The 26,936-nt window shown below is 50.4% G+C and overlaps 1 protein-coding gene across 2 annotated transcripts; it reads right to left on the reverse strand.

Moving 5' to 3' along the window:
* Window positions 1-1,905: 1,905 nt before the first annotated feature.
* On the reverse strand, window positions 1,906-15,577 carry SLC35F6 (solute carrier family 35 member F6). Of its 2 annotated transcripts, none has more exons than XM_010991214.3 (6): window positions 15,383-15,577; window positions 8,342-8,414; window positions 7,472-7,643; window positions 7,000-7,212; window positions 6,119-6,229; window positions 1,906-4,801 (listed from the first exon to the last, which is right to left on the reverse strand). In XM_010991214.3, the coding sequence occupies exons 1-6, from the start codon at window positions 15,457-15,459 to the stop codon at window positions 4,332-4,334; spliced, it is 1,116 nt and encodes a 371-aa protein (XP_010989516.2). In that variant the 5' UTR covers window positions 15,460-15,577; the 3' UTR covers window positions 1,906-4,331. The 2 variants fall into 2 exon arrangements, with proteins under 2 accessions (XP_010989516.2, XP_010989517.2); XM_010991215.3 differs by lacking the exon at window positions 8,342-8,414 and adding an exon at window positions 8,450-8,627.
* Window positions 15,578-26,936: the final 11,359 nt, after the last annotated feature.

A 26,936-nucleotide genomic window follows, 5' to 3' on the forward strand; every position in this document is an offset into this window, starting at 1 on the left:
TGTGGTATATACATACAATGGAATATTATTCAGCCTTAAAGAGAAAGTAAATTTTGATACATATTAAAGGCATTATATGCCAGACACAAAAGGACAAATATTGTATGATTCCACTTATAGAAGGAAGGTCATCCATATCATTGAAAACAGCAATATTTCATTTTTTATGCCTGAATAATATTCCATTATATACAGATATATATCTCACAATATGCATATATATCACAATTGGGAGATATATCTCACAATTGGGAGATATATATCACAATTGTGAGATGTATCTCACAATTGTGAGATATATCTCACAATTTCTTTATCTATTCATCCATTGATGAACACTTAGGTTGTTTCCAAATCCCGGCTATTGTAAATAATGCTGCGGTGGATATGAAGGTGTTTATACCTTTTCTTGTTTTCATTTTCTTTGAATACCTAGAAATGGAATTGCTGGATCACATGGTAGTTCTATTGTTAATTTTTCGAGGATCCTCCATACAATTTACCACCAGCAGTGCACAAGGATTCCTTTTCACTAATGGCTGCACTAATTACTCCCACCAGGGCACAAGGGTTCCCTTTTCTCCGTATCCTGTTATTTCTTGTGTTTTTGATAACAGCCATTCTTACAGGTGTGAGCTGATGATAGCTCATTGTGGTTTTGATTTGCATTTTCCTGATGCTTAATGATGTTGAGCATCTTTTCATGTGCCTAGTGCCCATCTTTTTATAAGCTGTTTCTTCCTCCTAGAATATTCCTTTCCTGCTCACCTTGCAATACTGGGCTCAAGCAGAGCTGACAGCTCTGGGCAATTTGTCCGTCTCTCCCTACTACCTGCCCTGCCCCTCAGACAAAGGCCTCTCACTGCACACCATGCTGAGCTGGAATTCTTCCTTTACATATTCACTTCTTCTGTTTTCTCTGATGGAGCCAGTTCTTGGAGCAGTTCAGTTCTCAATAAAGTTTGCTGAATTCTAGGATAGAAATCCCTTATGAAAAATTTTCTGGACCAGAGCTGTTAATGAAGAAAGGCAGTTTATAAACTTTTATGGCTACAGAGGGAACCTCCTGCTGACCTTGGGTTTTCCAAAGATGTAGTCAACAGAAGGCCAGAGGGGTCTTAACCAAGGGAAATAGGAAAGAATGAAATCATAAGCATGGCAGGGAAGTGAACACACTGAGGAATGCTAAGAACCTCTCTTAGTAGGCAGCCAAGGTCTTGAGAAGTAACCTCTCTTGTCCAAGGTCACCCAGTCGAGGGAGAGGCGGGGCTGAGGACACAGCTCGATGACTCTGGATTCTGCTTCTTTACCCCACACCACGTGGCCGTTTGCCCCACTCCTACCGTCCTCTCCTCTCAGGGTACTCTGACCTCCTTGAATGCTGTTTGCTTGTTCTAGTAGAGACCTTTGGACAGAATGAAGGCCAACACAACCACCTGGCAGGATCCTAAATCTCTCTTGTGGGCAGCTTCCTGGCAGAGGAGCCTGAGGGCTACTCCAAGCCTGGACTGTAGTCCTAGATGAAGCCCCTACCCCAGGGTCCCCCAGGACCATTCTGGAAGGGGGAGGGACTGGCCAGTTCACTGCAATGCAGATGGTCTGAATTGCACTGTATGTGAACCAATGTTAACAGAAGTCTCTTATCAGTCAATTCTAATTTGGGGTCCAGACCCCCCTTACTCCACTCAGAACAGTAGGCCACAGCTAGACATTCCTCACAACCCTTTACACTCAGCGAGAGACTGGAGGTCCTTAACCTCCCCATCCCTCCCCCAAGGGACCAGCAAGACACAGCACAGGCTCTCAAACTCACGCTCCACAGCAGCCCAGACAGCAGGATAGAGTGACCACATCTCCAGGGTTTGAAAGGGCACCTAGAGTCAAACATAAAATGTTCACGAGGCATCATATTTTCTCTTATAATCGATGTGAGGTTTATGCTCTACTCCACAATTGTATGTTTGAACAACACATTTCTTCCCCTCCAAGCAAAACTCATGCTCCTCCCCAGGGCTCTGCTGGGACTTCAGCGCTTGACAGACCACCCTGGTGGGCAGTGCAGCCTTACATGGCGCTTCACTGTGCACTGGAGTTTACAGGCACCTTCCCTTTAGTATCTTAGGTAATATTCACACCCATCCAGTGAGATGGAGGCTTTCCCATTTCAGAGATGTGAACACCCAAAGCTCTAGGAGGTAAAGCAAGTTGCCCGAGTGGGTGACAGGCCTGAGTGAGTCCCCCCTCGCCATGCTGTGCCCTCACCCCTGAAGTCCCACTATTAACCCTCAACCCTTCAATGTTAAAATCCACAGTCCCTTTGGCAGCACTCAGAGGGCTACGACTTTTGCACACCTGAGTATAGAGGCAAGGGTAGCCCACGCAGAGCAGTCCTGGACCCTTGGTTAGGGCTCCTGGCTATGCTTCTATGCAAGAATGGGATGGGCAAGGACTGAGAACCAGGACATCTGGCTTTGCCAGTCTCTGGCTGTGTGTCCTTTGGAAGTATCTTCCTCTCTGGGCTTCAGTTTCTTCATCTGAACAATGCGTGGGGAACTTAGTGGTTTCTATGCTTTGGGACATTCAAGCTTTTCCATTCCAGCATTCTAGACTGTACCTCCAAGAATGTCCCAACCCTTGGGCTCCATCCCTCTTGTTAAAAAGATGTCCATATTGCCAATTTCCCTTTTCTTTGTAAAAATAAAGCCTGAAACAACATTGTAAGGCTCCAGCTTTCTGGACAAGGCAGCTTGGTCCCCACCACCCCCATTCTCCATTTCCCCCTTTCTGTGGCACATTCTGTGGCCACAGGAGCTCAGGGCTCCCTGGGATTCAGAGCTGACGGGATGGGAGGCCCTCCGATCCCAAAAAACTGTAAGAACCTGCTGGAACCCCGCAGCCCTGGGGCTTTGCTTGTCAGAGATCCCTTCCCCCAGGATCTCCTTTAAGGAAGGCATCTGGTGTTTTGTTTCATGATTGAGCTGCCCAGGAAAATGGTCTGAGGCTCCAGAAACTGCCAGACGGAGGAGCACTGGGACAAGGGGTGCTCAGCTCCCTGGGGTCCCTGATGCCAGCCCCCTCGCTTCAGGGTGGGTTTACTGGGAGGGCAGCAGCACATGATGCTTCTTTCTCCAAACACAGATGGGAAAGTACTTTGGAAGTACGCCCCAAAGATTCCAGGAAGTACGCCCCAAAGATTTGGAATCGGGTAAACCCCACGTGGGAAACTGGATCCATAAGGAAGTCACTTAACCTTCTCTGAGCCACAGTTTCCTCATCTGCACCCACCTGTGCAGGCTGTTACGCACAGAAAGCAAGCTAAGCACTGAATACAACACCTGGCTACCAGAAATCGCTCTATAAATAGTAGCCTCCTGGTAAATCCATCACCCTGGAGGGTTCTCCATGGAGTCGAGTTGCTGGGGGTGGGGCTGAGGCCCAGGTGTGCTCTACACCCTAGCCTGCTGCCGGATCCGGGAGCCCAGGGCAGGAGAGCCCTTTTGCCAAACTTACAACTCTGGGCCTCAGTTTCCTCATCTTTAAAATGGAACATGGGGAGTTCATAAAAGCAGCTATCCAGGGCTGCCTAGAATTTCCTTGTAATCTCCCCCAGGTCAGGAGGCCTTGAGTGTGTAAGCAAGTTCGCCAAAGCAGGTGAGGGGAGAACACCGCGGGCGGGGAGCATTTCCAATAAATGGGCTGTTACTTCTTCCTCGGGTTGGTCAAAACCACAGGCCCACAGAATGGGCCCAGCTGGGCTGGAAGGCACTGAAGCCACACCATCAACACCTTCTGCTTTACAGAGCAGGACGGCAAGGCACAGAGTGACTCATACAGGGCCAGGGAGCACACATACTAAGTCTGCAACAAGGCAATGGCTGAAAGCAAGGCCTCCGGACAGGGTCAGGGAATATCTTACAAGTTTTAGAATATACAGCGCTTAGTTCTGCTTGAATTTGCTCACTGACCTCTCTCCTTGGGAGAACCACATTCAACTCATGATTTGGGAGGCCCTCGAGCTGTTGGTTCCTGTGATTCTGCTTCATGTTTCAGCTCCAGTGTTGCAGGAGGGGACTCAGGGGCTGGGGGAGCCTGGTGGGGGGTGGGTCACTGCACTCAGGCCTGTCGGGGCTGGGTACCACTTCTCAGCAGGTGGTGGTGACAAAGGAGGAGCTGGGTGTTATGTTTTCTGTGGCAGCAGCTGCCCCGGGGGTCTTTGGGGAGGGGCAGGGCGAGGCCTGGGGGACAGGGCACTTGGGGTTCACCAGCCCACGTGGCCTCAGCCTCAGGGTGAACAAGGAGTGTCCTGGGGCAGCAGAGGTCCCACAGGAGGCTCAGCTGCCATCGTTGATGGGAGTCCGGGAGCCCCCCAGCAGTCTCTCATGCTCGCCCTCCTCCATGGGGGGCCGGCCCCTGCCCAGGCGGGTCAGCAGCGGGCGGTGCAGCCCATTGTAGAGGGCGGTGCCGGTCAGGAGGATGAGGAAGCCGAGGATCTGCAGTGGGTGGAAGGCCTCCCAACCCAGCGCCAGGCTCACTGCCCAGATGACAATGGTCCGCAGGCTGTCCAGCACCATTCGGGTGGTGGCACTCAGTTCCTTGGTGACGCTGATGCCCGCAAAGTTGAAGAAGGCGATGCTGCTGATGTTGCCCAGCAGCGCCAGGGCGATGAGCGGCTGGTGGCCCACCTGGCAGAAGGCGTCCAGCGCATCCTCCAGCGTCCCGCGAGGGCTTCCGCTGAAGGAGCCGGCAGGGATGTAGTACATGGGCACCAGCAGCAGGGAGAGGATCACGAAGCCAAAGAGGCCTGCGGGAGGGGAGCAAGCATGTCACGCTCTCTGCTGGGCCCCCAGCCTCCCAGCACATTCCGCCCAGCAAGTCCGCTGATCTGCTGGCCACCCCTTCCTAGAGGCCCTCCCCCCAGCCCCTTCCTTTCAGATCCTGGAGCCGTCTTGCTTATCAGGAACTCATAATGGCCCACAGACTGGGCTCTGGCAGCCCCAAATTCACCTTCATCCACATTTTTCTTACTGGACCCAAAATAAGAAATACATTTTATCCATGACCAGTATACGTGTGCACAGACATGTACATACACTTTCACAAAATAGCTACCCTTACGATTTACAATGCTCTCTGACACTTATAAATTCTATTCTTTTCATTTACAAAAGGATTGCTAGTGGCAACCACAACATGGCTCTCCCAAGTGGAAAAATGTAGCTAATTTAATGCCACTGGTCTGTGACAAGGAGTTGGGCCAGAATGTAAATCAATGTACTGCTTCATTCAGAAATCTCTTTTCTCTTGCTAGGGAAAAAAAATGAGGGGAAATAATCAGTGTGCTCAATGACGCAGCTGACTTAGTTAACATTCTGCCCTCCATTCACAGTGGGCAAGGCACAAACAGCTCCCTGACTGGTCCATTGGTCACACGTTGGTAGCACTGCTCTAATCCACCCTGCTAGTTACATATTTTTTTAAGCATAATTTTGATTTACTTCCCTGCTCAAAAACCTTTGATGGTTCTTCCCTACCTGTCATTTAAAGTTTAAATCCACTAGTCTGATGTTCAAGGTTCTCTACGATATGACCTGGACATATTCAATTCCTGGTCATTTCCCCAACATCAAACCTGTATCTCACCCAATCTTTTCCTCAATGGTTTCCAAGTCCATGTCCAGCTCCCCATGTCTTCTCTCTGGCTGGAGTTCCCTCCTTCCCACTGTTGCCTATTAAACTGTGCAGCTCAAATGCCACCCTCACTGTGCCAAGACACTCAGATATGCTTGGCAAGTGAAGTGTCACTTAAGCAAAAATGGTCTGAGCTAAAATGCACTGCCTAGTCCTTCTTGCTGGTCAATTTCTCTAGAGTGGGACTTGCATCTCATTTTTCATTGTCCTTGTCCTCCCTTAGCTCCTGGCTGCGTGCACAGCAGGCGTCAGAGTGTTTGTCAACACATACATGGTGAAGAGAGGAAGGAAGGGGGGCAGGAGGCTCACCCCACCCAGAGGTCCCCAGCACCTTGCCCTGCATCCCTACTTGTGCATTCACCCCACGTGCTACCCTGCAGTGAGAGCCCCGGCCCAGTGCCCTCCCGCCGGCCCGTGTGCTCACACACACCCTCAGTGCCAACTGCCCGCAGCGGGTGCACGTTGTGCTTGTAGACGAACTTCTCCTCTAGCACCATCTGGATGGAGACGATGATCTGGGCCATAATGATCAGCAGGTCCCCTATGGGAAAGAAGGGGCCCAGGGTGAGGCCTGGGCTGCACCAGGGTTGGGAGGCAGGGTGGCAGGCCCAGGGCTGAGGGAGACAGCTCCCACAGGGACATATAGCACCCGAAGCCCCTGACTCTGTAGGGCACCATACAGTCCATGAGGCTAGGTCATGACAACCTGGCACCTGATCTCCCAGCCCCTGGGGGGTGGGGCAGGCCAGCAGGGCAGGCATTATCACCCACTCAGGGCTGAGGTTCCAGAAGGTCCGGGGACCTGTCTGAGCCTGAGAGCTGCACAATGGAGTAAGCAGATCTTCTGAAAAGTGACAGGCTTTCAGATGGACATTTCGGGTTTAATCCTGCCTCTGGGCAACTAGGGTGGTCACTTCACTGTAAAAAGGGCTGCAAGGCTGCCTTTCTGGGATGGTGGGGATGGCTGTGATGACAAGCACACAGCGGGTAGCAGGGGGTGGGCCCTTGGGAAGTACTCACTCTGTATTCCTGTCCTCTCCCAGATCCAGCAGTTTGTGCTGGAAAGTATATTGCAGCACAAGCCCGCTCCCTCCTCTGACCTCCCTGCTCCTTATGTACTCCTCCCTCCTGCTGCCTGCCCCTCTCAGCTCCTCCCTACACTCTTTCCATCACCTCGAGAGCAGGTGCATGTCTGCATCAGCTGGTGCCCGCCACACCCTCCCCCAGGGTTTGGTGTACGGCAGTGCTTGTAAAAGTTTGGTGGTGACTCTGTGCTGGGCAGCCCAGTGGGACCTCCAACCCCGGCCACACCTGTGATCACTTCGCTGAGCTTGTGCTGCCCATCGTGCTTGCTCAGAAGGTCGGCCAGGCCCACGACCACCAGCCCCGCGATGGTTACCAGGATGCCCAGCCACTGGCTCAGCACCAGCCTCCGTCCCAGGAAGGCCACTGAAAAGAGGCCAGTGAATATGATCACGGCTCCCCGCAGCATCTGGAAGCTGGAGGCACTGGTCATGTTCAGCGCTAGGAGAGGAGAGACGCGCAACATTAGCTCCTGAGGGCCAAGCTTGTCTATTCCCTGAAGTGTCCTCAGGGCTGAAGACGTGCCCGGCACATAGTAAGTACTCAATAAATCCTGGATCGGGGTGTGTGTGTGTGTAAAGGTCAGTAGGGAGGGGCAGGGATACTGAAGATGCTCTGGGGTAGGGGTGGCTCTTTCCCCAGCAGCCCCCGTGGGCCACAGGCTTCACTGAGCCCTTCGCAGCCTGGCCTGGCTACTCACCCACATACATGATGCTGGTCCCAGTCATGTCACAGAGGGCTGGGGGCAGGAAGAGGAGGGGGTTGAAGGGCTGCTGGGGGTCGGCGCTGGGGTCTGGGGTCCCTGCTAGCCTGCACTGGAGCAGGTAGAAGGCAGCCAGGCAGGAGAACTCCCCCAGGAACATGCCCACTGCCTGCAAGGAGAGAACCATAGGAGTTCAGAGCCAGAAGGGTGACCACCCAGAACAAAATTTTTAAAACGCAACCTTTCTTTAAACAAGAGTTTATCTATAACCCCAACACGTAAAACAGACAAAGGCAGAACTGCTGTGTCAAACATCTCAATGGGACCCTCAGGCTGCAGACAGCCCGGTCTGAAAAACCACCAATCTGGGCCAATCCCTGTTCAAGTTCCAAGTGGAGAAATCAAGGCCCGAGAGGCTCAAGAATTTATTTTAGGTCACAAATCAAGTTGTTGTCAGAGCGGAAGCTAAAATCTGAGTCTCTCACTTTCCAGGCTAGCAATAAGGCATCTTCCATTTATGGTGTCTGCCCTGTCCCAGGGGGGTCTGGGCTCCCTGGAATTGGAGAGCAGGTTTTACACGGGGCTTGACTTTTCCAAATGTGTCCTGACTTGGCCATGGTGAGGGTTGGCCTCACGGTGCCCAGGGCGTGACCGCTCACCAGGACTTGTGCAAGCCTCCTACAGGGGACAATGCCCTTTGCTCCCATCCGGAGGGCACTGCATACCCGGCCTCTGCTCTGAGACGGGAGAGAGAGAAGCGAGTGGCTCCCAGGCACTCCACCCCTAGGTCAGGAGATAGCAGGGCCTTACGGGGCACCTGTCCTATAAGCCTGGGATTTGGGAGGTAGGGAAGTCAGGGACAGATACCTGGAGAAAAGGATGCTGGAAGCTGTGTTCCTTGCTCCCTCCACAGCCTGGGGCCACAAAGTTGTCTGCCCACCTGCAGCAGAGAGAGAGGAGGTCAAACCCTCCTACCTGGTCCTGGGGCCTGCGGTGAGCTCACTCCTCGCAAGGCTGAGAGGCCAGACTCAGGGGACTCTGTCTGGGGCGGGGCTCCCTCTCCAAGGGGCCAGTCTCCATGACAAGGAGCCTTCATCTGAGATTGTGGACAGAATGTGGGGGCCTGGGAAACTTTAGCTGAAATTTCATGAACCTGCAACAGAAATTGTGCATTTCCTCAAATTATGAAGGTAGTACTATGGTCCCTGCAACTTTGTCACATGTGGAAATCACAGCTATTGTCATGATCACATTAGAGTCCCTGTAGAAACTGTGAAGTCATCATTTATAGTCATCACTACTCCAAAATTACAGTAATTAGACCCAATGCTTATAATTTCATGGGTTAAGAAATGCACGTGCACACACATGCACACTCCGATATCACAAACTGGCCTTTTTTTAGTTTTGATAACTTTATTTCAACATAATTGCCTTCTTCTGTAATTCTTGGTCTTTTATGTGTACATTTAAAAACACTACTCTAAGCTTCACCAGGCTACAAAGGGAACGATGGCTCAAAAACATCAAGTCCCTGGTCTACAAGGTCATGGAAGCCCTGGGAAATGACTGCCTGCCACAGACCACCCGGTCACCTTCACATAACCCAAAGGATCTGGAGGGTTTCTCTAGCACTGGCTCTGAAGCAGGTGGCAAGCACACGGCACTTGTGGAGCGGCCTGCCATCCAGCGCCCCGGCAGATGGGCCTGACTGGCGATGGCATGCTTCCCTGCCGAGCCCGGACCCCGCTGGGGCCCTGCTCTGGGCAGCTACCACCAGCCCTTCTGCACTGACCAGCGTCTGCACTCAAGCTCCCACCCCCCGAATTTTGGCTGGGCTTAGTTATGTCCCTGGGATCGAATCTGTCTTTAATTTGAAAGCCCGTCAGATATTTAGAGAGGTTTTCACCTTCAAATCTGCTCCTCTGCTGGGTAAGCAGCCTCAGTCGTTGCTAACCCTTCACTTCCCTGGGTGTTGACTTCGGGACGTGCTACGGTGGGCCCAGGCCCACAGCCAAGGGCAGGTAATCTGGTCCAGATGGAGGCTGGCAAGACGGATGTCCCTCCCTCGTGCTGGACATCCTGCTTAGTTCTGGCTCTCGGCTAGCGGGGCAGGACAGGACAGGGGAGGTGGGTGAGGACCACATGCCAATGGTATGGCTCACATAGGCTGGTCTGCTCTCCGGCCCAGACTCCCTTTTACAGACAGAGCCTTCAGAGAGGGTCTGGGTGAGACAATTGAGCAAAACAGAGAGAAGTGAGGAAGAGGGAAGAGGTCAAGCTTTACCAAGGGCACAGAAATAACTGCCCTGGAGCGAGGGCAGGTCAGAGAGCTAGTTCCCAGGGCTCTTCTAGGAGGGACAAGGCAGGTCCTGCCAAGTTCACGAAGGTCAACCAGAAGCTTGGGGCAAGGGCTGGTGCGGAAGCCCTTTCGTCATCCTGGGGCCACAGCCAAAGCACAGACTGGCTGGCTCAAGAAGACCCCTGATCTAGTAGTGGGGCCACCTCCTGGTCCCCCCGGGCCCCTGCCTACGCACTTTACAATCATGACAACGCACATCTGTATCACTTTCTGGTTCCAGTCATTGTCACTTGAGAGGGTGTGAGCTCAGCATGCAGCAGCTTCCCCATCTCTCAATCCCCTGCTCCTGGCACATTATCATACAGAAGTGCAAACATTTTTCTGTTGAGTGATTGGGACCTCCAGACCCCACTGGACAAATTTTAGGCAGGTACTACAGTCCATATGCAATGGCTCCTAATTTCCCACCTGGTCTGAGGCGCCCCCTGCTGGTAGGACCAGCTGGGTCTGTCCTTCCCTAGGGAGGCAGGGGAGCTGGCTAGAGGGCTGAGCTTCCTCCCCTCCCTCAGGGCTGTCTTTGCTTTCTCCAAGGGTTGGGTCTGCCTGAACAGGCTGGGGCTGGCAAGTTCCCAGCAAGGGAAATGGAATCTTTTTGTATCTGAGGGACTGGGGCAGGTTTACAGCCCCAGGAATTGGGTGTCAGAACAGGCTGCCCTGCCCAGCCTCTGGCCAGGGAGGAGTTCAGGCTTGCAGTCACTTTGGGATAGAATCAGGCTTCTCATTCTGCCCTGGGAAAGGCTTTGGCTCACTGTGCAATCACAGAAGGACCCCACGTACCACAGAACAAGAGCCAAAATCCAGCACCAGTTTATCTGGGGATGACAGCAATGACCCCCACCTCCCTACCCCACCCCAGTGGGATAGCACTTGTGTCTTTGCAAAATGCTTCATTAACATGTTTTTTACAAATGTTCAACTCCTTGAGTATTGACTTTGTACAAAGCCTGTGCTGTGCACTTCATGTGGGTCGTGTGGTTTAAGCCTCACAACCAGCCTCAGGGTGGAGGGGTGGAGAGAGCCAAGTTCAGGCTCATATAGTTAACAATAGGCAGATGCTGGGCCAAACCCATCTGCTTGGATTTATTTTCAGAAAAGGCAGCAGGAGACACAGAAAACTCAGACTTTTGAGTCTCATAGGTTGGATAGTTATAGTTTTCTCACCTATAAAATGGGGTAATAATGCCAACACTGATGAATTGGCAAAAGTAATAAATGAGACATATAAGACCTGGCACATGAAGGTAGTCACTGAAAGTTCGTTTCTGCCCTTTCTCCGTGTCTCCTCTGTTGAGCAGGAGCCATCGCCCTGTGTGTTGCGTGGGCATGGCCCCAGCTCTGCTCCAGCCTGAAAGCTTCTGGGAGAGCATCCATCCTCTCGGACCCACCCTGCGGTTCCCCAGAGCCGCAAAGTGCTGAAATAGGAGAACACACTCAGCCGTGGTCTCAGGAAGCTCCTTATTTGACAGATGAGAAACCCAGGGGCCAGAGAAGGCTTGAGGGATACAGGGAAGCCCTATACCCAGAAGCCTGCACCTCCAGTTTCAAGTTTCCTCAACACCTATCATCTTCTTATTCCAGGCTCTTCCCACTCTCCTGGCTGAGGTGGGGAGGTCAGCCCTGCAGATGGGCCCTCCACTCTCTCTAGACATTGTATCCTGGGAAAAGCCATGGTCTCTAGGGCAGGAGGCCAGTAGGCCTCAGAGGGTGATGGGTGGTGCCCCTTGCGGGGTGTAGGGGTGGGGTATTGTGTGTGTGTGGTGTGTGTGTGAGTCACCCTCACGTGGCCTTGCCCAGCCAAACTCAAAGCTCAGCATTCTGAGAGTTGTGTGCGTCTATGTGTGGGCCGAGGTGGCGGACAGAGACTGAGGAAGTGGCTGATGTAGCTGCCTCGGACTGATTAGCTGTGTGTCCATTCCCTGCAGAATCTGTGCCATTTCCTTTCACATCCGGAGACTGTCAGTCCCAATGCGTCAGCTTTTCTCTCCTGCCTGGGATCTTCAGAAGTGCCCTGGGGCTTCGATGTCACAGCAAGTGGCCTGGGCTCACGTGGTGATAAATGATGACAAGCCCTCTCATCTCCTAAGTATTAGGAAACCCTCAGTAGAGCTTACACTGTGTACAGGAAGAAGGTGGGGCAGGTATTATCAGCCCATTTTACAGATGAGGCTTGGAGATGCCCAATGACTCATCTAATCCCACAGCTTCTAAGCCTCAAGCTCCTTCCACTACTACACTGCCTTCCTGACTTAAGGCTTTCTCCAGCTGGCCTAAACCCCTTTGAAGCAACTATCCCATCCCAGCTCATGGAACCTAAGGCTAGGGGAAGCGGCAGCTGCCAAGGCAAATGTTAGAGCTGGCACAGAAGGCACAGTGAGAGTCCTTCCCTAATGGAGGCCCAGTGATCCCAGGCCTCTCGTCACCTTCCTGGCAGGGTCCCTGGACCCAGCAGGCCTGACTGTTGGAGAAGAGACCCCCATGACTCCTTGCTGGCTGGGTGGGCTTCACAGACTGCAGAAGTTTAGGAGGGATGGGATCTGAGCCTTACTGAGTGAGTGGCCACCTGACCCTCACTCTTTCCATGCAGAACCCCCAGCTGGATTCTGGAGAAGGGGGCTGTGAAATGGGCCTGGTTCAGGCAGACAGCGCTAAGCAGCGCCACAGGAGGGCAAAATGTTTGGTCTCCATCAGGTGCATCAGCAGAAGGCCTGGTGGGGACGAGGAAGCACCCACTGAAAGGAGCTGCTCCACAGGAAGGGTCCCTCTGCCCAAGACCCAGGCACAGGGCTAAAGGGCCAGCCTGCCTGGTGGCTTTCCCTCTTGTGGGTAGGTGAGCCCCAGCCCCGGCCCCAGCCAAGGCAGGCAGTCTCCCTGCAGCACAGCCACCCTGCTGAGTGGACCGTGACTTCCTGCAGCAAGAGATGACCTGTGGTCCCAGCAGAGCGGGCAGCACATGCTCACGCCCACTTCCTCATCTGCTGTCTTCAGCCGTCCCAAGAACCAGGGGAGGGAAACGTTATGCTCATACTACAGGCCAAGAAACTGCAAGAGGCTACTAGAGGCTCTAAACCTGAACCCTGAGTGACCTCTGGCTTCAGCGGCGGAAACTGAGCAATAGCAGGATCTCCTGGGCTGGGACAGGGCTTCAGGTGTTTGCCACCGTCCCAGAGGGAAGGTGCTCCGATGGCAGGGAGGGGAGATGCCACTATAGGATTGCAACTTCCATGGGCACATGCTTGTCTGTTCTTGTCTGGGGAGATGTAGGAGGAAACCCCCAAAGAAGAGGGATGGGGGGCACTGCAGCTGTAAGAGAACAGGCCTGGACTAAAACGCTGACACCTAGGTCTGGGCACCAACCAGCTGAGTCACACACACAAACTTTTCTTGGGACCTTGACTGTAAATTGTGGGGATTAGAATCGATGATTTCTGTTTCTAACAACTCTAAATGCCCCCAAGAATGACGACAGAAGTCCCCAGCCTCATCCATATTGGAGGTTAAGAGCATGGATTCTAGAGCCAGACTACTTAGGCTCAAATATAAACTTTGCCACTCAGTAGCTGAATTGAACTTGGGTAAGCAAGTCCATCTTTCCAGACCTTAGTTTCCTCATCCAGGGACAACTGGATACGTTCATCTATCTCATAGGGTGGTTATGAGAATTCATTAAATTAACTCATGAAAGACAGCCAGGGCAGGACTGGGCACCTGGAGCTCTCTGTGCATTAGCTGGTTAGCACTTGCTGTGGTCACATTTCTGTCTGTCTGTCTGTCCCTGCCAGAAACTGCAGGTCAGAGTGACTGCAAATCAATAATTCCCATCAGGATGTACACAGCTGCTCGCCCACATCCTTTCTCTGAGAGCGTCCTTTTCAGAGTCTGGCCTCAGACTGTTGAGGCTCCAGTGCTGGGGCTCATCACAGGTAGGGAGGCTCCTGAGAGGCCCCACATCAGGCTGCAGGGCAGGGAACAGGACCAAAGGTGGGGTCTCCACCTGGGAGCCTCTTTCTGGCCTCTCAGGCAGCCTCCAAGGGCAAGGCCTCCTGGGGCTGAGGATCCCCTGGCTTCTTACCTGACCCGCTTGGAGCTTTTTAAGGAAGGAGCTGAATCAGCACAGTTCACCCCACTAGTAACTGGCAATTTCAGCTCTCTTTGGGGATGGCAGCGCTGGCAGACCACTGCCACCCTATAAGGACCAGACTGAGGCCTTGGCTTGTGGGACAGACGGACAGGTGATTCATTCTGCTGCATTCAGATCCTAACTGAGATGGGAGCCTTTACAGCTGAGGGCTCAGCCAAAGGAGCAACTTTCAGGAAGCCTCAGGGCCCAGGAGCCCAGCACCAGACACAGACTCAGTTGGCCAGAGCCCAACCAGAAAGGCCCCACCCAGAGCTCCGCTTCCCGTGGAAAAGGGAGGACATTGTGATTGTCACGCATGTACACATCTGTCTCCTCCATGGCAGGTTCTAAGCACGTCAGAGGCAGTCCCAACCTCCTGAGGACCTTCTCTTGGTCACTTCTGTCTCCTTCCCTGAGTTCAGACAGTGCCTCACATAGCACCCAACCTCCTGAGGACTGTCCTCACTGTCCCACAAGCACCTCACCCTCTTACATTGGAGCTGAACTGCCCCCCTACCCTCCCTGTCTGGTTTAATGACACTTCTGTTCTCCCAGGCAGAAGGCCAGGAGTGATTATTTGATTCCGTGGGTCAGGCCTCGTGGCTTCATTCTGCACCTGGTCTCTCCCACCTGCCCCTTCCCTTCCCAGCTCACTGTCAACTCCTGGTTCCCCTCATTTGCTATGCAGCAGCCTTGGAGTGCTTTTCCCTGCACAAAACTACTCTCCACTTTGACCACCAGGTTCATCATCACTTTTAACATGTCACTCCCAGGCTCAAAAGACTCTCTTTGATAACAGGATGAAATCCAGGCTGGGCATTTGGTGCTAGTTACAATTCAATTTGATCTGGCCTTGCTGTTCTCCTGCCTCGATGTCCCCACCACATGTAGAAATCCTACTGAAGCTTCAAGGCCTAGTCCTAACCCTTCCTCCAAGAGGGGCCCATGGGCACCTCCTTCTCCGTCATTGCAGCCCTCCACCCTCACTGGTCACTCGGCCCGCTGGGCAGCTGTTGTAGCCCTCCCAGGTCCACAGCTCCTGGAGAGCAGGGCTTCTGATGCATGCTTGTGAGGGGACACGGAAGGGAACTCCCTCCAGTTTAAGGATGAGGAAATCGAGGCGCAGAGTCGGGAAATGACTCGTTGGGATCAAACACACAATCAGAGCTGGGGCTTGGATCCTCCAGCGGGGGACAAGGCCTCGTTCCGCATTTTCCGGGGCCTCGCACCTCTTGGGTGGTCCATAAACCGCGTGAACCAATCAGAGAAACTAGGCTGGCTGGTGAAGCCAAGAAAAGAGAGCCGAGTAGAGGCAGGGAGCGGAAGGTGGGCGGGGTTCCCCAGAGCTCCCGCGGGCCGCCGAAGGCCCGGCCGAGCCTCCTCCCATCCCGGCCAGGCCCCCTCCCCTCCCGGCCAGGCCCGGACTCACTTTGCCGAGAGCGTGTTGATGGAGCCGGTGACGAGCATGAGCCCGGCCAGGAACAGCTGGTACTTGGTCCAGGCCATGGCGGCGACGGGGGGGCGCGAAACTAGAGGGACCCCCGCAACCTCCGCGCTCGCTGGTGGTGGTAGCTCCGGATCTGGTCACCTGGGGGTCTCCGGCACGAGCGCTTCCGGGCCGGGAGTCACGTGGACCACAAGGACCCGCCCCGCCCTGGCTCGCTCCGCCCCCAGGGAGGGGGCAGCGCCTAGGTTTCTGAGCTCGAAAGAGTCGCGGTGCCAGTGCTGTTCAAGCCTGGAGCCAGGGAGCGCTGATCCCCACAGGGTGACCATGGCAAGTCACGGAACCAGGTCCCCCCATCTGCAAAAAGGGCTGATGGGACGATGCAATGTGAATGCATCGTGGATATTAGAGCGTTTTGTAGACCCTTTAGAGAGATGGAGCTGAAAAATATCAGAGGCGAACCACAAACTAGAAACGTCCAGCGTGGGACTCTCCTCTCTACAGGGTGCTTGGGGGAACTCCCGGGAGGCCTGGGACGTGTCCCTAGAGACGCCAACCCACGTGTTGCCCACATCTTCCAGAAAAGTAGGAATCTAGTTCCTGCTCCCTGGGAGACCATTTTATAACTAAGGAAAACATCTGAATTGAGAGAAGCCAAGTGATTTGCTTATGATCACACTAGTGAGTGATGGAGCAGAGGTTTGCACGCAGATTCTTCAGTTTCCCCTAAATCTGTGCCTTCTGCTCAGCCCCTCCACCAAGCTCACCCCACCGCTCCTTCTGGGATTCCCTGATGCTGCTGAGAAGCATCCACAGCAGAAAGACCCAGGTTTGTGTGCAGAGGCTTTCAGGCTTTAAAATCCTACTCCTAGTTCTCAGCCCTCAGCTGTCCTCTGTCCTCATCGCTAGGTCTCTAGTCTGCACCCCATGTCCTGTCACCACAGGCTGGAGCACCAGCCCTTGGAGGACCTGCTTCAGACACAGTGAGCACATTTCCCCATTAGGGCCAATCTTGTTGCTGGGGGTGCAGGGCTGGATGGGGCCTGCCTGTCAACTCCTCCTGCTTGCCCTAACACTGCCTTCACCTTATGAAAATGACCAGTGTTGAATCAAAAACACTCTCAAGGGACTGGACCAGACCCTTTTATTGCAGGAAGACTTGATAGAGGTGTATAAGTGGGGTTCTGGACAAAAATGGAGGTCACAGGATAGACAGAGGAAGGGCTGTCCCAGAGGGGGAATGGCAATGCGTGGCACAGAGTTATGAGTGGGCGTGGAGAGTGTCTGGGACCCACAGACCATCCAGGAACTTTCTCACAATGTAGCCTGTTGTTGTCAGTCAGTGGGGAGTTGAGAGACTCAGAAAGAGGTTTCTTCCAAGCTTCTTATCCTCAACACCACCACTAGTTTCTTATAAAGGAATTAATTCAGTTATGCAAAAATATTGACTGAGACACTGGGGCCTGTAGAGATGAATGAAACACAGCTTCTGTCCTGAGGAACAGACCGACAGGGTCCACACCAGCTGCATAGCTCCACCCCTATTGGAGGCACTTCATACAGCACAGTGACACACTCAGTGGGGCTCTGGACCATTTTCCCCACATGTGTCCAAGCCAAGGGCACTGTCCTGAAATAAACATTACTGATGATTAGTGGTGTCACCAGCCCGACATGATGTCACTAGCAGCACAGTCTTTGTCTGTCTCCAAAGCCACATCATAAAATAAATTTTAATTTATCACGGTGTTCTGACCATTCATCAGACTGCTGTCTCTGGAGCCCAGGAGACAGAAGGATTTATTAGCAAATACATATGGAGTCCACTAAGTGCCAGGCCCAGAGCCAAGAATGGGACCCCAAAGACAAGCAGGACAAGGTCCCTGCCCTCAAGGAGTTCGGGATTCTGTGGAGGAGAGGAGTGAGCTCACCTGTAACCACGCAGCCAGGTGAGGATGTGTAAGAGGCAGAAGGAGTTGGGAAACGGGTGGGTTCCTCACAAGGGTGGGAGCAAGGGCATGACAGTGACAGTCAGAGCCATTCTGGATCAGGCACTCTGTCCGTGTCCTCCTGTGCTAGGATGCTTGATCTCTGTGACCTCAGTTCTTACAGGAACCCCATGTGCTGGAATTCAGGGGAGATATGAGGAGGGGCTTCAAGGAGGAGCAGGACTGCTCCAGGTAGAGAAGGGGGTTGTTCTGGGCAGAAACAACCATGTAGACACACAGCGGTGGCCAGCCAGCCCTCACACTGGGGAGTGACCTATGATGGAGGTCCAGGTGTCTGCCAGCCTGGCTAGACTGCACTTTCCAGGTGAAAAGCAGGGTTGACATTACTGTCCTCCATTAACAGCAAGGCATGGGGCCTCAGGAGACTCAGGAATTCTGAGAAATTAGAGAGGAATCAGGGTGGATATAGTGGACAAAGAACGTCACCTGCTGTTTCAGTAAACAAAGGCTGATGTCCTTAAAGCCATCAGCCACTGAAGCTGCCCCCCTGAGGGGATTTAGGATGGAAAAAAACTGGATACTGACCCTAGGTAGTTAAGATGCATATCGAAGGAATAATTTCAATAAGCCAACTCTTGCATCTCTCCGTATGAAGAAAAGCACTGAAATCATTAACTTGAGATGCCTGTTTTGTTTGTGTGTGTGTGATTTAGCAGTAATCTTTTAATGTTGAACCACATTTTTTTCCCCCAACAAAACCTCCTGTATATCCTGGCCCCTTCCTTACCTCTTAGAAACAGTTCCTCAGAACTATCTGAGAGGCTGATTCCTCGGCTATACTTCTAAGATCATTGAATAAAACATAACTGTCAACTTTTAGGTTGTGCGTTTTTTTTTTTTTCAGTTGACAAATGTTCACACGCAGGCTTTGCAAAAATCCTTCAGATTGTTATTTGATGAGATTCAAGGATAGAGCTTAGGGTATATGTTGGAACCAAATTTGTCTCATAATTTTGGTAGTCCTGATTTCCTGGGTTACATAACATGTCCCCAAAACAGCACAAATGTTAATATTTTGTACTTGGCCTGGATGTCTGCCCTCTTAAATTCCTGAGGAGATCTGGTGTCCTTGAGGATTCTGTCCAGGGAAGCCAGTGAGGACTTTGGTGGCTGGGGACAGTGGAGACCATGGGTAAGGTAAGGTGGGGCAGGGAGATTCTGGGGGGCTCCGGGGCCTCCTCTCTTCCTTTCTGAACCTTTACAAAGTCAAAGGTGGGCCAGCCTTCTTTGTATGGTGATCTTGGCCTTCAGAGGAGTGATTGTCACCTAACTGCTCAGTTTTGATTGTTCTGATTAAAGACTGCAGCTTGCCCAAAGATCACTCAGAGTCACATGAATGGGAGCAAATGTAGCATATTTTCAGCAAAGGGAGGAAATTTACTTAGCGTTAGGGGTGCCAGAGCCGCAGAATTCCCATGTGTGGATGGAGTGGTGGGTAGAGAGAGGAATTTTTTCATGTACCCCTAGGAGTGTAGAATCTTCAGGAGTCGAATGACATGTGTGCAAATTGTCTCAGACTAGGGAAGAGAGAGAGGCTGGATCTGCCACTTAGAGCAGAGGGGCCGGGTTCAGTTGCTTTATCACTCAGAGCCCTACTTTCCTGTCTGTAGAATGGGAACAATAACCTTCTCAGCTTGTTGCGCAAAGGGAAGGAGGGCAGATGTGGGAGTGCAGCGGGAGGCATGGGGAGAGCCAGTTCAGCTGCTGTGAGGTCAGGGCCCGTGTAACAGAGAGGTAGGTTCCGAGAAGGATATTAGGCTGTGCATTAAAAGGCACTTCTCATGATTTGCATAAGCACATGATCCAGGCTCTGGGCCTTTTCTCCCCAAGTCTGGGACATTTTGAACAAATTTGCATGCTACCTCCAAAGAGCCACTCATTCCCAGAGTCAAATCAAATGCATCACTGCGAGCTCCTGCATTTGTATTCACAGCTTACTGCCAGCCTGTGGCTTGTCTGAAAGATTGAACACTTTCCCAATCAATTTAATCACATTTTCGATTAAGAGAGTTATTTTACTCCAGGAAGAATAGTGATATGTGGACAGACGTGTTTTGATTTGAATAAGTTTTTGCTATGTGTCCTTGGGCTGTTTCCATCTTGTGTAGCCTGTCTCCCTGCTAGAAGGTGCCCTTCTCGTGGGCAGGTGACCAAACCTTAATCAGGCTCTCGAACCTTCTCCTAGGCCCATCTGTGCACTTTCTTAGAAAATCTAGTTTTATGAAGAACCCTGCTAAGTCAATTGAACAAATGCTCTGACCCTCCATATCTCATCATCGTGGCTGTCTGGTTCAGTTTCTCATCCTCCACCACCCCCAGGGCATGTCTGATTACCCTGGCCTGTCTTCAGCAAGAATCCGGTTAAGTCGGCTTAGCCAGAATCCCCCTCACCCCTGATGTTTTCTCTTAGTAATTTTCCATCCAGTGACCTCCCCCACCGACCCTGCTGCTAGCTACATAAATTCCCACTTGCCCAAGCTGTATCTGGAATCGAGTCTTGTTCTATCCTGAGGTCTCTTCCCCCTTTTGGAATAGTCCTGAGTAGAATCTGTTTTTATCACTGCAACTGATGTCTGGCTCTGGTTTTCTTTTCACACAGGACTGAGTATCTAGTTGCCTATCTCTCCCAACAGGGTGGGTGTTGCAGGGCAGCCTGTGGCTGGAAAGAGGAGGAAGGGGTTTGGGAGGAGGAGAGCAGTGTTAAATCTCAGCTCTCTCCTTGGGGAGAAACTGAGACAACAGAACCAGGCCTGATGGGATCTAACAGGGAAGGGAATGTGAATGGTCTATACGGGTGAACAGGGGGTAAATGTTCACCAGCTCTTTCCAGCTGACTTGATAGTTGGTTTCTATGGTGACCAGAGATGATTAGATTAGGCGGCACCTGCTCTTTCCAGCTTCAGGCCCTCATAAGGTCATTGTCAAAGCTTCCCTCTTTGCCTTTCTGTCTTAACATCTTCTTTGGCTCCTAACACCCCTCCCATAAGTGCTGATCACTAGCCTTGGAGCAGGTCCCTGGATCCTGGATGCTGGGTTTTGGCTCGGTCCTCAGGAAGCAGGATCCAGATAAAGCATGGACACCTAGTTAAATCTGATTTCAGACAAATGATGAATCATACTTTTTAGTATTTCCCCAATATTGTTTGTTGATACACTTATACTAAAAGATGTGATTCATTGTTTATCAGAAATTTAAATTTCACTGGGCATCCTGTATTTCATTTGCTCAGACTGGCAGCCCTGCTGGCCTGGCACCCAGCTCAGTGCCTTCACTTTGAAAGGGTGAACCATGATGGTGGCTGCATTGAATCGGTGTGTTTCATGCAAATGTCCTTCTTTAAATGTGCTGTTCCGTAAGTGCGTGGTATTTTCCCTGTCTGACTCTATTAAGTCTATACTTTGACACCAGCCCCCTTGAAGGTGGGTCTCACACTTGGGAACCCTGTGTTTAACACCCTTCTGACTAGGGCTGAGGATGGGTGGCATCTGTAGGAGATTCTGAGGCAGACGGTGTTGAGAACCTTCCCCTCTTTTGCACACAGTTTCACGGTTTTCCCAGATCCCATGAAGCCCAGACATGGATTCCCCCAGAGGGAACATGTAATCTAATCCAACTCTCTTGCTTTTCAGGTTAGGAAGCCCAGTCCCAGGAAGGAGGCAGCTCGCCCAGGTCAGTAGTGAGTGACTTATGCATTGAACTTAGTTGCTATTCATGTATGTATTTATTTGCATTCAGTGTTTATTAATTTAGTTTAATTGGATAGTAATAAATAAATGACTGGCCCTATAAATGCTTAATTACATTTAAAATAATACAACTTCAGAACAAACTAACTGAAAAAAGATATTTTTGAAATATTCAGAAGAAACTGAGGATGGTCTTGACAATGAGTCAATGGTCATTTTATGGGGTGTATTAGGTTCCTATTGCTGTTGTAACAAATTGCTACAGACATAGTGGTTTAAAACTACACAAGATTTATTATCTTTCTGTTCTGGAGGACAGAAATCTGAAATGTAGTCACTGGACTAAAATCAAGAACTGTGTTCCTTCCGGAGGCTCTCAGGGAGGATCCATTTCTTTGCCTTTTCCCCCTTCTAGGGGCACCTGTGTTCCTTAGCTCCTGGCCCATGTCACTCTGATCTTTGTTTCTATAGTTATATCTCCTTCTCTGAATCTGCCCCTCTTGTCTCCATCTCATAAAGACAAAATCCTGTGATTATGTTGGTCCCATCTGGATAACCCAGGATACTCTCCCATCTCAAGAGCTTTAATTTAATCACCTCTGCAAAGTCCCTTTTGCCACGTAAGGCAGCATATTCACAGGTTTTGGGAATTAGGACATGAACATCTTTAGGGGGGCCATTATTCTGTCTACACAGTTGTAACAGAGGTGCCTTGATTATCAAAAAAAAAAAAAAGTCCTTAGCTGATGGAGAGTGAAGAAATTATATGTGAAACGACTTACTTGAAAATGTTTCTCTGGCCTGAATGTTTATGTCCACCCCCCAAATTCATTTGTTGAAAGCCCAATCCCCAACATTAGGGTGTTGGAAGATGGAGGCTTTGGGAGGTAATTAGGGTTATAGTAGGTTAGAGGGCGGGACCCTCTTGATAGGATTAGTGGCCTAATTAGGAAAGAAAGCGGGGGGCTGTCTCTCTGCACTCACACACACCAAGGAAAGCCTGTGTGAGGACATAGTGAGAAGTCTGTAAGCCAGGAAGAGCGTTCCCACCAGGAAGCAGGTTGGCCAGCACCCTGATCTTGGACTTCCCAGCCTCTAGAACTGTGAGAAATAAATGCCTGTACCTTAAATTCCCCCGTCTATAGTATTTTGTTATGGCATCTGGAGCAGATTACATCTCTAGAAAAAAAAAAAAAGAAAGAAGAAAGAAAGAAAGAAAGAAAGAAAGAAAGAAAGAAAGAAAGAAAGAAAGAAAGAAAGAAAGAAAGAAAGAAAGAAAGAAAGAAAAAACAAACAGGAGACAAATATGGCAGAAAGATGATGGTTGTTTAAACTGAGTTTGGGGTCCATGGAGGCTCCTTATACTGCTTTCTCTAGTTTCTGCATGTTTGAAAATTTCCATAATAAAAATGTTAAACATGCAATCTTTATGGTACCAATACATGAATAGATAGATAAGAAAATGGAAACAAATAAGAAATCCAGAAACATACCCAAATGTGTGTAGGAATTTAATAAATAAAAACAGCATTTTAAATCAGTGGGGATTATTTGAGTGGTATTGGGACATTGAGTAGATATCTGGAAAAAAAGATTTGGATTCTTACTTTTTGCCTACACCAAAATAAACTCTAATTTGATAAAATACTTGACTGGAAAAAAATTAAACCATAAAATTGCTGGAAGAAAACATGGAAAGTCATTAAAAAATTATCACAGTTCTGGAGTGAGGAAGGCCTGAGTATGATACAAAACCTTGCACTGGGGGAAAAAAGCATAAATAAAATCAAAGGTATATGACAATCTGTGAAAAATATTTACAATTCATGTCACAAAGGGCTAATTTCCTAGACATATACGGGTCTCAAAAATCAATATCCTAGACATTTCTCCAAAAGAGTATACAATTAGCTAATAAGCACATGAAAGGCACTCAACCATGCTTAACCATTAGAGAAATGCAAATCAAAACCACAGTGAGGTATCACTTCACACCTACTAAGATAGCTATAATAAAAACAGTGGAAAAATAACAGATGTTGGAGGGGATACAGAGAAATCCCACCTCATACACTGCTGGTGGGAATGTAAATGGTGCATTGCTTTGGAAAACAGGCGGTTCCTCAAAATGTTAAGCATAGTGTTCCCATAAGACAAAACAATCCACTCTGAGGTATCTCCCAAGGAGAAATGAAAACACACGTCCACCCAAAAACTTACGCGTGAGTATTTATAGCAGCATTGTTCATGAGAGTCAAAAGTGTGAACAACCCAGATGCCCAGCAACTGAAGAATGGATAAACAAAATGAGGAACACTCACACAATGGAATAGCAATCATTCAGCAATGAAAAAGAATGAGGTGCTGATGCGTGCTACGCCACAGACAAACCTTGAAAACATTACGCTAAATGAAAGGAGTCAACCACAAAGTACTACATAGCATATGAGTTTACTTATGAGTAATGTCCAGAATAGGTAAAACTATGGAGAAAGGAGATTAGTGGTTGCTTAGACCTGGGGAGGGGGCGGGGGAACGGGGGTTGGGTGAAGAGTGACTAATAATGAGCCCTAGGTTTCCTTTTGTGGGGGAGATGAAACGTCCTAAAATTAAATTGTGGCGATGGTTGCACAACCTTGTGGATAGACTAAAACCACCAAACTGTACACTTTATATGGGTGGACTTTATGGTATGTGAATTGTACCTTAATAAAGATATTAATAAAAATTCAATACTGACAAGACCAGAAACACAAAAGGAAAATGGACAATGAATTTCCAGATAATCCATGGAAAAGGAAGTACCTCTTAGACCTATGAAAAGATTTTCAACCTCACTTATAATAGGAGAAATAAAAAATTAAAGTCTAATACATACCATTTATAGGTGAACCTATTTGAGTGGGAAATTTTAAACAAAGTATGATAATATGATGCTGACCAGGCTGTTGGGAAATACCTTATACGCCGATGGTAGAAATCAAGACAGTGGAATCTCTGAGGAGGGCAACTGGGTAATATCTATCAAAGCTACACATGCACACTTTTTGTTCCAGCATGGAGTTCCTACGTGCCTCTGAACTATCTGCCTCTAGACTTGTTTTACATGAGATAAATTAAGTATTTTCTGCCTGAGAGCTGGGTTACGGTCCTGGAGACTGAACACTAACTTGCTGTGTGCCATCAGGCCGGTCACTTCCTTTCTCTGAACTTCAGCTGGACCGCCTGACAACCTAAGGGCCTCCCAGAACGCCGGCTCTGCTCCGGCAGGTTGGCCAATAGGAGGTTCACCACATGGCCACTAGATGGCGTGCTGCGCCTGCTGCTAAAAAAGACATGCGTGGGCTGGGGCCCACCTAGCTTTTAGAAAAGACTGTGAGTCACCTGAGGAAATTTTAACAGCAAAAAGCAACCCCCCAGGAGTATCTTGGGCATTGTAAGATGGGTGACTCAGGGAGATGCAGAATAACAAAAAGAGGGGCTGAAAGCTCTGCTTCTCTTGGGGTCACACGGTGGAGGATGCAGTCGAGTGACCCCAACCGCGATGGCAGGGGGGCCTGCTTAAGAGGTTGCCAGGAACCCAGGCCTAGTGCAAGGCTTCAGACTCCCTGTCAGTTTAGGGACTCCTTGGCTGGGGCCGAGATCCCTGAAGGGCGTGGGCTGGAGAATCAGTGGTGTTGGTCAGCAGGTCTGTTGAGCTCTGTGAACCTCTGTTTCCCATCTGCAAAATGGGTATAATAGTCATAGCTACCCTATAGGGTTGATCTGGCAAATAAACTATTATATATAGTTCTCTTGGTGGTCTCTGCCCTTGACACATCAGGAGAGCTCAGAAAATGTAGCTGGAATGTGTATAAAGAGTGGGGATTCAGCTGCCTCTACAGAGGACACCTTCTCCTGGGGACTGATATCCATGGCTCTGAGCCCGGATGGGAGGCCAGAGGGCTTCTTGGAGGAAGGAGTTCCCCAGCTTGAGGCAGCAGTAGTCCGAACGATTTTACAGATGGAGCTAATCATTGCTGGACTCCGAAGGCCCCTAGCCATCCAATGTAGACGTTTCCCAGATTTTACTTTTTATGGGGACATGCGAGGAAAGTGCTGCCTATCTTTGCTGAAAAACGGTTCTGTTTAAATGTTATAAAATGTAAACGCTATGGAATAAGAAGGGAGGATGGCCTTTTAAAGAAGTTTTTGGACAAAGCCAGCATGAGAAACTGCTGGAAATCAGTAGGGCTATTAATGTGTACTTTTTAGAGACTCCAGGCAAAGGACCTTTTCTCCACAGCAGAGGTGGGTCTTAGCTGGTAGGAGGCAGGCAGGGCGAATGTGTCAGGGGAGGACACGCCTCTGAGTGAGATGAGACCATGTGGGCGAGGCATCAACACCTCCCAGCTCTCTTTCCCAGCTGAGCTGCTCCCCAAGCTGTGGAGGTGTCTGGAGGAAGGGGCATCCTTTACCCCACACAGTGGGGATGTTTGTGCTTCCCAGAAGGGGCTCCTTTTTGATTCCACCAAGGGGACATCCCAGCCTACTTTAGCCCTAAGAGAGTATAGTAGAAATAGGTTTTCCTTTCTCCAACATAGAGAGACCTAGGAGAGATCTTTACTGAAATCAGCAGATCCTAGTCTTTCTTTCTTTTCCAAAACAGTGCTTCCAGAAGGTTCCTGATAAAAATGCAGACTCCCAGGTCCACTACCTGGAGATTCTCAAGGGTTGTGTCTGATGAGTCAGTCCTGGCAGGCCTGGGCTGCCTCCGCACTGTCTAGGGGATCCTGAGTGAGGGGCCTTGGGGCAGGGGCTGAGGTCAGCACTGAGTGATCCCAGAAGCATGGTCGGGAGGGAGCCAACTGAAGGACTGCAGAGTCCCTATCTCAGGGTTGCTGGCTGAGCAGATGAGCTGGGGCAATTCCCTCCTGAAGCGAAGAGCAGAACCATGGCCCAGGCTGAACAGGAGAGGGGATGGGCTGAGCCTGTGCCCCTCGTCATTCTGCCCATGCACACCCCTCCCCCTGCCAAGGACTCCCTGGGCCAGCCTGTCCAGGCCTATCCCTGAATCTTAGTCTCTCAGTTCAGAGTGGCTGAAAGCACAGGTTCCCATGACTCTTTCCTTGGTCCTTCTCAAGCCTCAGTTTCCTGATGGGTGAAGCAAGGCAAGTTGAGATGCCTTTGAGGTTCCTTCTAACTCTGGCCAAATCTTGTGCAATGATTAGTTCTGCCCTCTGCTGGCTAAGGCAGGGAAAGGCGAGCCCCACGCCGAGCCACTGAGCTATATCCATTCTACCCCAACCATTTTTTGATGCCTGTTAAGTGTAGGTACCTGTGAAACTCCAGAGACATAATTGTGAAGGAGATAGACACAGAGCTTCCCTCCTCTGCCCCACATCCTCCTCTTTCCAAGGCAGCCATGGGCTCTTCCTATTGTTCTGGATTCTTCTGAGAGCACTGCCTTGTCTGAGACTTCGTTCAAGTTCCTGCCTCTGCAGTGCTGTTGCTGTTTGCTGCATCCCAGCCTTCCTTCCAGCCTCAGTCAGGGCCAGCTCCACCCCACATCCGCCCCCTCCCCGGCATGTGTACATACATACTGTGAAACCATCAGCAAGGTCAAGGCCCAAACCTTTCCTGTGCCCCTTTTTAATGCCCCTCCCGGCGCTGGAGTCATCAATCTGCTGTCTGTCTCTCTAGATCAGTTTACACTTTCCAGACCTTTATATGAATGGAATCCTACAGTGGGTCTTCTTTGTCTGATTTCTGTCACTCAGCGTGATTGTTTGTGACTCCTCCATGTTGCACACATCACTGGTTCATCCCTTCGTGTTGCTGGGTGGTAACTAGTCCTCGGCATG

Source organism: Camelus dromedarius, chromosome 15 (assembly GCF_036321535.1).
Source record: "Camelus dromedarius isolate mCamDro1 chromosome 15, mCamDro1.pat, whole genome shotgun sequence".
NCBI lineage: Eukaryota > Metazoa > Chordata > Mammalia > Artiodactyla > Camelidae > Camelus > Camelus dromedarius.